Below are 10,200 nucleotides of genomic sequence, written 5' to 3'. Positions count from 1 at the left end.
CATTAAACCGTTTTCAATGTTCAACGGATTCAATCGATTACAATTCCATTAAACCATCACATGATCTATCATTAAAATACATTTTACGCCCTCACAAATATCACCATTCATAAATTTAATTCATGTATAATACACAACAATCATTAAATTTAATTCTCATAGTGACTTTTGCCAACCAAAAATATATACTGATTCTAATTTCATAAATTCAGTGTTTTGTTTAATTTTGTTTCACGTTTATATATACCTTCCGACAACTGTCCAAAAGAGATAAAAAAGCTACTCATGAAGCCTCAAATGAGGGGCATCTAGACATTCCCCTATTACAAGATATCGATCAAGAATCATTATCAAAAGTATAAAAAACTAGAATGATAAATAGGTTAAATAATGGAACCCATGATAAGTATGCAAAAGGTCTCACTGCAAGCCTAAACATGATTAAGTACTACAAAAAACATCATTATGGATTGCTCCAAGAAACTAACCATTCACATCAAAATTGCACTTCTTTTATATCTGTGAAGATGAGAAGTACATGTGGAATTAATAACCAGCTCCAAAAATAGTAAGGACAAGCAGAGTGATGATGCCTCAGAACATCATATCATCTATGCCACTGATAACCATTTTCTGCAAGTCTTCCTGGGACAACAAGGTTTTCCTGCCGGTGCCACCAGTTTTATCATATGGCTGAGCCATTTTCCTGAGGAACTGCATTCAATAGGTTCTACTAGTTAAATGTCAAGCAAAGGTTTACAAAAGATCATTAAATCTACTGCACGAGAAGGCCTAGGGTCTTAATTACTACTTCCAAATTTCAACTCCAGGCAATTTGGACAATCATACTCCTTCAGATAAAATAGCAGCTAATAATTTATCTGAAGGGAAATAACCAACAGAAAAAGAGGATGAAAGAATAGAATGAACATAATATAAGGACATACCTCACGTGCTATATGCAAAGCCATGTCTGTGCTCAAGTTCAGGTGGGCATCGTGTAAATGAGAGAGAATCCAACTAGGCAATTTTGATCGTTTGTCATGACGGCTATACCTGCAGAGTGTAGAAGTTATAAACATTATTGGAGACAGGCAATAACTTCTAATCCATTTCAGGAGGGATTCAATAAAGCTACTGAGAGAGTGCATTGTACTTTTTGAATCAAAACTGGGAACTAGCAAACTTTCAGAGGCTCAAACAAATTAAAGCAACTTAACTTCAGCAAAGAATAACAGATGCAACCCTCACATTTTCGAAAAAATGTGCTACTTTGCTCATGAAAGCAGATGGATGTAAGGATACTAACCTTTTGTCTGCGAAAATCATCATTCCATAATCAGCCTTTGAACGGATTACACGACCTACACACTGAGCAGCTTGTCTCTGCATAAGCAGAAAATATTCACTGAGTATAGTAATAATCTAAGGATCAAATTATCAGCACTAATTGTGTGCATGAATGTATGTGGGAGAGAGAGTCAAACCAATGCATCAAAAGTCAGAAAATCTCCTTCCTTAATTTGAAAAGTATCTCGCAGATATTCCAGGCGTGCTAGCAAAATCCTGAAAAATTATTACTCTAGTAAGTTCTGCAACTCACATTTTAACCTTGTAGTTTTGACAAAAAATAGGTAAAGAACTCTAATAGTTTCAATTATACTTATTCAGAAATTTAGTCAAATGAAACTCACTTGCTTAATGTGTATTGAAAAGGAACACCAAACATGATTACTAGTCGACCATAATGTCGATCAAAATCTATACCTTCTGCAACCTTCCCCCTGCAAACAAGTAGATATTTTCTAGTCCTCAGATTAATTTAATAAATAGGTAAAGCAATACATAATTTTAGTAACTGGTAGCGTAACTAGCAAAAATGAGAGAATTTTTCTTTCATAAACAATGAAATTAATGGAGGAGAACAGTTGGATTTGAGGTATGCCCTAGATTAAATCTTGTCATGTTATTAATAATAAAATTGTGTTTATTTTTAGTTCATTTTCATATTTATTTAATTCATATGATAAGCTCCTCAATTAAAAATTAAAGACTTGTTATTATAATAATGAGAAATAATACATAATATTGATTTAAATAGTTCTTGACCATAGGATTATTGAGCGTAGGACATCATAATCCGAATAGATCAATATATTTGTAGAGGTCTTTATCACATAAAGATTAATAGATCTCATTTTCTAAATTATACATATAAATGGTGCACATAGAAATATGATCATTAAACTAACTTAAAAGAGAATTCCTAATAGTTAATATCATCATGGTAATTAACAAGTTATTTATGATTATCAGATATGATTAAATTCTTGTGGGATTAATGATTAACCAAGAAAGAATCCACCAACTCTTAGTAGTGAGTTTGAACTCTATAAAAATAAAGAGCTTGGTTAGGTTGTTATGAATGAAAGAAAAAAGAGTTTCTTAAATCATTCATCATGTGTTAACTTAATTGAATTTGACCACCATACCATATTTTAGAGTTAACATAAAGCTCTAAAGATGGAAGGAAATATCATATTAATCTTCTCCTAGTTCCAACATAAAAAATATTTCGTGTTATTCGATCGTTAAGGAGTTTTGCTAGACACCACCTTGATTAGTAAATTAATAAGTTGATTTATTACTGATTTAGTAATGAAACAAGTGCTCTAATTTTTGTTGGAGGGGAAAACATTATCAATTAAATTAAAAAGTTTTATTTAATTAATATATTTTCATTAAGAGTAAAAAAATACAATTTAAATAAAGTTTGAGCATAGGTAAATTGGTAATGGATTAATCAAATTTCTAAAATATGAATTAATATAATTTGATTTGTTACTGAAATAGAATAAAAGGTCAAACAGACTTGAGAGAGAGTTCCTATGAAATAGAAACTAAACATGTTAATGTGGGAAAGTGATTCCTATTAGATCAGATCAAAAACCAACTACAATTTGATATTATGTTTTCAAATCTCTCTCTCTCTCTAGTTACAAATTTACTTTTGTTCCGCACATCGAGTATTGACACAACAAGATCGATCTCGGTATGGGTACACGCATTAGACCTTCATACATTTGAAGGAAATAACTTTGAGACCATGACGGTCTTTAATATATTTTTCTTAAATGGTTTTTTGCCTACTTATTACTCAGTATGCACAATTTGATCGAGCATGGGAGCCTAGATTGCATCAAAAGACTAGGATGCAAAAGAGAGAAAGAAAAAATGAATGTTGAAGCTCCATTCACCGAAGCGCTTGTCATAAAAGAGTTGATAGACACAAGTGGGAGTTGGGATGAGATACATGAATAATTTGGCTCTAGTGCAAGTGGGAGATTGTTATATTTGAGGTATGCCCTAGATCACATCGAAGGTTCAATTTCGTGATTCTATCTGGCAGAGCAAGAATAACAAGTCTATTATTTTTTATCAAATTATGTAACTACAGGCAAAAAAAACATTTACGAAAAATACCTTACGAGGATGGCATGGTCTTAAAATTATCTACTTCAAATGTATGAAGGTCTTATGCATGTATTCACACTGAGACCGATGTTGTTGTGTCAACACTTGACTCACGAAACCAAAAAAAAAAAATTGTAAACCAATGAATAATGCAATGAAAAGACTCTAAGGAGAGAGATTGTGAAAACATAAATCATCCATCACCAAGTCAACCTAGGATATATATATATATATATATATATATATATATATATATATATATATGTGTGTGTGTGTGTGTGTGTGTGTGTGTGAGTGAGAGAGAGAGTATAATATTAACATTGGTTTTTGATCCGATCTTAACATGAATCACTTGCCCACATTAACATGTTTAGTTCCTATCTTATAGAAAGACTCTCTCTCAAGTCCGTTTGGCCTTTTAATTGATTTCCAATAACAAATCAAATTATGTTAAATCATATTTAGAAATTTGATTAATTAGTTACCGACCGTTGGAAACATTTTTTGACTAAGTCTCACTTAATCAATTTTGTATATACCAAAACTTTATATTAATTGTACTTTTGGTGCTAGCAAAAAATACAATAATATTCCGCTAAAAGAAAATATATTAATTAGATAAAACTCTTTAATTTAATCAATAATGTTTTCCCATCCAACGAAAATCAGAACACTTACTAGTGTGTGGTCCTGTAGGTTCATTACTAAACCGGTAATAAATTAATTTATTACTCAAGATTGGCATCTAGCAACATTCCCTAACGACCGGATAACACGAAGTATCTTTTACTTTAAAATCACTACAAGATTAATATGATATTTTTTTCCATCTTTATAGCTCTATGCTAACTCTAGAATATGGTATACTTGTCAAATTTTAATAAGTTAACACATGATAAATGACTTGAAACTCCTTTCTTCTTTCATTCATAATACCCTGCCTAAAGTCTTTATTTCTAGAGAGATAAAACTCATAACCAAGAGTTGATGAATTTTTTTTTATTAATCGTTAATCCCACAAGAATTTAATCATTCAACAAACATCATGATGTGTTAGGTGTCTAATATCAAAGTATAATAAATAACTTATTCTTTACCATGATAATCTCAAGTCTAAGGAAATATATATTTCTTCAAAAGAATTTCTTATTGCCAGTTCAAAAGTAATATCAACCATAAGGATTCTCCTTTGCGTCAGTTCAATAGTCATATCTCTACATGAGATATGCACCATTTATATGTGTAATTTAAAAAGTAAGATTTATTAATCTTTATCTAATACTCATACATTGATCAATCTGGATTAACGATGTCCTATCCTCAAACAATCATATGATGAAAAACAATTCAGATCAAAATCATATAAGACTTATTTCTCACTATTATAATCTCTAATATAATAATAAGTCTTTAATTTTCCATCCCATGTTCCATGGGATAGGAATACCAATATAAACCATAGTAAGAATTGTTTATCAAATGAGGGATGAGCCAACAGATAGCGAGAGGAAACCAAGAAACAACCACCACTAGAAAGGACTTAGATCTAAGAGACAAGGAATTAATTAAAAAATCACAGAACAGATGTAAGAGGTTCAGATCTAAAATTTCCACAGAAAATTCTGCTAAAGTTAGATTTCAATATACAACACCTTGTTGCAGCAGCATATATATAGTGTTTCAGCACAAAAAGTTTAAATATCCCCTTCCCTTGTCAGATAATAAAGTAGTCCAGTAGGAAATCAAAATTGCGTTGGCAACGTCCAAATATTTGTCACAGAACATTATAAAACAACTCGTATGTTTCAACTAAAATACAACACTATATATCAAGTGAGAAAATAATTTAAACAAGAAAAGTAACTTTCAAATCACAAACTATTTAAGCAGACTTAAATGGAAAACTCTAAATGTATTATAATTATACAACTCATAACTAAAACATGAAAGAAAATAAAGCACACACAAATTCCACAACAGAGAGTGCAGCAGACTTCAATCTTCAGCAAGGAATGAAAGAGTCAAACTTAGCTTCAACCACAAACAAAATGTAGAAACGAAGAGAACCAGAGAGGGTCAAAAAGATCAAATGAAGAGAAATGGAAAACACCAAAAGAGAAGTTGGAACCAGAGAGGGTTGGATGTTAAGGCTGAAAGGTTGGGGAGAATTAGACTGAGTGTAACGCAGCAGCAGTTAGGACATCCAGCATCAAAAGGTAGATTTTCTTTTTCAAAAGAAGTAATGCAACCCAACCCAGTTTATTAATTTGCCCCAATTAATGTGTTTACGGAGCAACAATCCCATGATTCAACACTTCAGAGCAACATTAAGAAATTCAATCATGTAGCAGATTTATCATGTAAAATCCCAGGAGGATATGGTTCTGGTATCTTACCTAGCTACAGAAAAAAATATAGCACCTCGTCCACAATCACAAGCCTTGCGGTAGTTATCAAGAGCTAATGTAGTCTCTACCACATCCTGAGTCTCAATAAAGACAAGTTTATGTTGCATTATTTCCTGCAAAAATGATGTTTTTAGCATACCACCAAACTACATAACAAATACTGCTGCTCTACTAGTAAATGGGCTGGATATAAAAGAATTTAACTAGTCTCCTCACCTTTAAAATTCCATTCTCATTCCAGGTATTCACTATCCCGTCCATATAAGAGTAACTAACAAAAAAGCATACAATCCCATCAGGAACAACAGAAGACATTTCCAATAAGAGCCTTCCATAATTCCTTACTACACCCAGATCACTTCTCATATCAAATTTTGTACTGACTGGAAGCTGATCACTGAAACAAGAAACTTATTAAATGTTAAGCAAAGGTAAGAAGAAAAAAGAGCTCCCTTTCAAGCAAATCACAGATTTAAAATAGAGTTTTAAAAAGGCCTGTTTTAAAATGCAGAGAGGCAATTAATGGGAATACCTGCCCCGTGTTAGCACCATTGGACATATGCAATCTCTTGTTAAGGACATAGTAAAACTTCGACTGACAACAGGATTAAAATTCAGAAGACGAGGGTACAGATCTATGGGGCTTAGTGTACCAGATGTAATCACAACAGACTGAAATCGCTCAAAAACTGGTTTGATGGCAAGAGAAGCATCATGGCAACAAAGCTGAAATGTTATTTGATAAAAAAGAATAAGAAAATGTATACTACATACAAACAGCAAATAAATAAATAAATGTTGCATAATAGAATTAAATTTATGGTTACAAAAGCAATAGAATAAATAAGAAATATAACATTTAACCTGTAATACAGGATCAGGAATGTGTGGCATTCGTTCATCGAAAGGTTCAATTATAATAGAAAAACCACGAGCATATGTTCCCACAAGGGTGGCAAAATCGCATATAGTTTGGATATGAAGGAACTCGTCAGTGTCTGTAATTTCCAATGTCATCATCAATGAATGAAGGCGGTCATAACAGAACTTTAGAGATTTTTGGTCAATTCCAGCATGGTTAAGAATAGAGACAACAAAACTAACAGGGCTCTCCTTCTCCACATTTTCAGTGTCTAAACGTCCTTCAAGATATTGAACTAATCTACGTAAAACATGAATAAAATGCTCAGCACGGCGAATATTTCCAGGCACAGCCTCTTTTAATATATCATCAGGCAAGGCTGGATTTGCAAGCCAAGCATCAGTAGCTATGCAAAGAAAAGAAATTTTAGTTAGTTGTGACCACAGCCAAGAGGTAACATGTAAGACATTAAAACAAAACTGACACCCTACATACCAGGCAAGTCTCCTCTTAGTGCCAAACCTTCAACAAGCCTGTTGTATTCAGCACGGAGTCTACCTGCATCAGTGGCCTTGAACCTTCCTACCAGTTCAAATTCCAATAGTTAAGAGAATCTGAATCAAATTTCAGCAATGGTAACAATGGAAAATAAAGCACTAATGACACTATTGCAAAGAGAAAATGGCAGGAATTCCAGTTCTAAGAGATAAAGTTTGACCCTTCAAGATCCTTCCTTTATGAAGAACCAATCTAGGAGTAGAAAAATAATTCGCTTTGCACACAAGTTGCCAAAATTCACCAGTGTCCTTAAATTCTTTTAATTCTTCCTCCTGTTTTTACCTATTTAAGTTGTCATAGTGAAATTTTGGATCAGAAGGAGAAAGCTAGAAACAGCACATACTTGTCAATTTCCTGACGCATCCTAGTAAGGTTTCTTCTGGCACCTTCAATAGTTTGCCTCCTCACACTCACACTAAGTGCTTCAATACAGACATTATCGATATTATGAGCTTCATCAAACACAACAACAGACTCTTTCTGCATTTCCTTAGATATTATGCTAGCCACCTTTGGATCAAGCAAATATTGATAGCTATACACAACCACATTAGCAAACTGCACCATATGGCGTGCCAAATAGTATGGACACCACCCCTTCTCCTTCCCAAACACTCTCAGATCCTACAATTAACAGACACATTTAGTTTCAAACATTTCAGAAATGTTAGAAAAAATCCTAGAGCACAACCAATCAAAATGGAAAATTTCCAGTCAACCCCACTAAAATTCAAACGTTTCAAAATTAGTGAACACCCAAAATTGATCAAAATCAAATATTATTTCAGACACTCAGAATTTGACACTATTGAAAAGAGAAAATGGCAGGAACTCCAGTTCTAGGAGGTAAAGTTTGACCCTTCAAAATCCTTCCTTTATGAATAACCAATGTAGGAGTAGAAAAATAATTTGCATTGTACACAAATTGCAAAATTCCGCGAACACCCAAATTTGAGAAAAATCAAATATTATTCATTCAGACACTCAGAATTTGAACATCCAAAACCATAGAATCAAATTTTTAGTCAACTACAAAATCAGAATATTCCAAAATAGAAGAACATCAGAATCTTACAAAAATTGATTTTTTTTTTCTTTATCAACCAGTTAAAAATAAGAAAATCATTTATTTCAAAAAAAGGAATCATCTGAAACTCATCAAAATATAACTTTTCAACTAATCACAGTAAAAATCCAAGGAATCCGAAATCAAAGAACATTCAAAACCAATTGAAACCAAAATTCTCCGGTTAAACATCAAGGTTTTGACCATAACGGCGATTTTGACCATAACATCAAGTTTTTTTGTTCACCCAACAGCATCACAACAGCAATTGCAGCTGCATTGACCACATTTGTCCAAAATACCAAGTATCACAATGAAATCACAACCGTAGTCACAATTCAAAACCTTAATCCAAATCCCTTTTCACCCACCCAAACCACTATAAATTAAAAACATTTCCCGATCAGGAAAGAAACACCCAAACCTGCAGAGTGTAAACCCCGGGAGGCAGAACTGCGGACGACCCCGCCCTCTCATACTGCTCGAAGAACTCACAAGACGGCACAGAGGGGTTCTCGGCGGCGAGCGCGCGGACCCAAGAGGCGGTCAGCTTCCGGCAGCCAGCATCCACGGAGTCGCGATTCTCCGCCGCAAGAACTCTTGAATTGACGCAGAGATTCTTCCGGGAGGACAGCCCGAGGGCGAGGATCCGAGCGGCAGGACCGAGGTGCTGGAGCTGGTAGTCGTGGAGGAGGCGAAGCTCGGCGAGCGTCTTCTCCATCTCGTGGACTGTGCGCGTGCAGTAGATGAGCTTAAGCGGGGAATTGGGCTTGGAGAGGACGTAGCTGGTGATGAGGGAGAGGAGCGCAATGGTTTTGCCGGTGCCGGTGGGCATCTCGAGGAGACAGTGACCCTTAGCGTCGAGGGCGCGCTTGAGCTCCACCATGTACGAGTACTGCTCCGGGTAGATGTTGTCATAGGGGAAGTACACGGTCACGTCCTCTATCTCGAACTTCATTATCGATTCTAAATAGTGGCGATTTGTGTGTTTGGGGAATGAAGGTGTGTGAGAGGGAGAGGGATTGAGGTTTTTAGGGATTGGACATGAACAATGAAGACGAAGAAGAAAAAGAAGGTTTTAGGGTTTTATTCTCTCCCTCTGGTACGAACTGATTCTGAGAGATGGGAGGTGGAACAAAGAGACTGTGGTAGCAGTTAGCTATGTTTTTTAAATAATCTGAATACTAACTACTAATTTAAGAGTCTAGTAGTCTAGGCATTGTTCAGCGAACTGGTTGATTTTCGAATCGAACTCATTAATAAAATTCTTATTATAATTTTATAATATATAAAGTAATATCAAAAATTTAATATCAATCAGTATATATGATATTAAAACACAAACTTTTAAGCTTTTAAACTTTTAAGAACCTGCAAAAATTAAAGTTAAATTGTATTATTATACTTGAATTGAAATTTCAATAATAAATATCTATATCTGTTAATAAAAAAATTAACATAAATAATAAATATTTTACATTTTTTATTTTTATTTTTTAAAACAGAATAACTTTAAATAATTTATTGATCAACCGTAATAGGTTGAATATAAAATGTTGGGAAGATATTAAAATTAAGGTTAAAATATCTTTTTTGTCTCAATTTTCATAAATTTTGTTAAATCAATCTTAATTTTGTTTTTGTACTTAACTAGATCTTCAATTATGTTCAATCATGATCTTTTTTTACTAACACTGTTTCAATTACTCTTTTTTTGGGATTTTTGCTTCCACATGTTACCTTTTATAAGAATGTTATACTAATATTTTTATTAAAAATTACATTTTTAATTAAATGTTTATGATATAGGGTTAAGTTGATTTAAAATTCGA

General features: G+C 33.5%; 1 protein-coding gene across 1 annotated transcript; it reads right to left on the bottom strand.

The window, feature by feature from the left end:
- Positions 1-350: 350 nt before the first annotated feature.
- On the bottom strand, positions 351-9,526 carry LOC114182177 (general transcription and DNA repair factor IIH helicase subunit XPD). The gene is made up of 12 exons (XM_028068974.1): positions 8,793-9,526; positions 7,646-7,926; positions 7,240-7,322; positions 6,747-7,150; positions 6,415-6,608; positions 6,099-6,279; positions 5,871-5,995; positions 1,695-1,784; positions 1,488-1,566; positions 1,310-1,386; positions 948-1,056; positions 351-714 (listed from the first exon to the last, which is right to left on the bottom strand). Exons 1-12 carry the CDS (start codon positions 9,324-9,326, stop codon positions 595-597), a joined length of 2,277 nt encoding a protein of 758 aa, XP_027924775.1. The 5' UTR covers positions 9,327-9,526; the 3' UTR covers positions 351-594.
- Between the last annotated feature and the right edge of the window lie 674 nt (positions 9,527-10,200).

The sequence above is a fragment of the Vigna unguiculata genome, chromosome 4 (genome assembly GCF_004118075.2).
Source record: "Vigna unguiculata cultivar IT97K-499-35 chromosome 4, ASM411807v1, whole genome shotgun sequence".
NCBI classification, from domain to species: domain Eukaryota; kingdom Viridiplantae; phylum Streptophyta; class Magnoliopsida; order Fabales; family Fabaceae; genus Vigna; species Vigna unguiculata.
Note: the sequence above shows the minus strand (reverse complement) of the source record. Positions and strands in the feature narration are given on the sequence as shown.

Coding starts and splice junctions, on each gene's coding strand:
- LOC114182177 (XM_028068974.1), bottom strand. CDS start 9,326: ATGAAGTTCGAGATAGAGGACGTGACCGTGTACTTCCCCTATGACAAC. Junction 7,323..7,645: donor ATGCGTCAGGAAATTGACAA/GTATGTGCTGTT, acceptor ACTGGTAGGAAG/GTTCAAGGCCACTGATGCAG. Junction 1,057..1,309: donor ATGATTTTCGCAGACAAAAG/GTTAGTATCCTT, acceptor TACACTCTGCAG/GTATAGCCGTCATGACAAAC.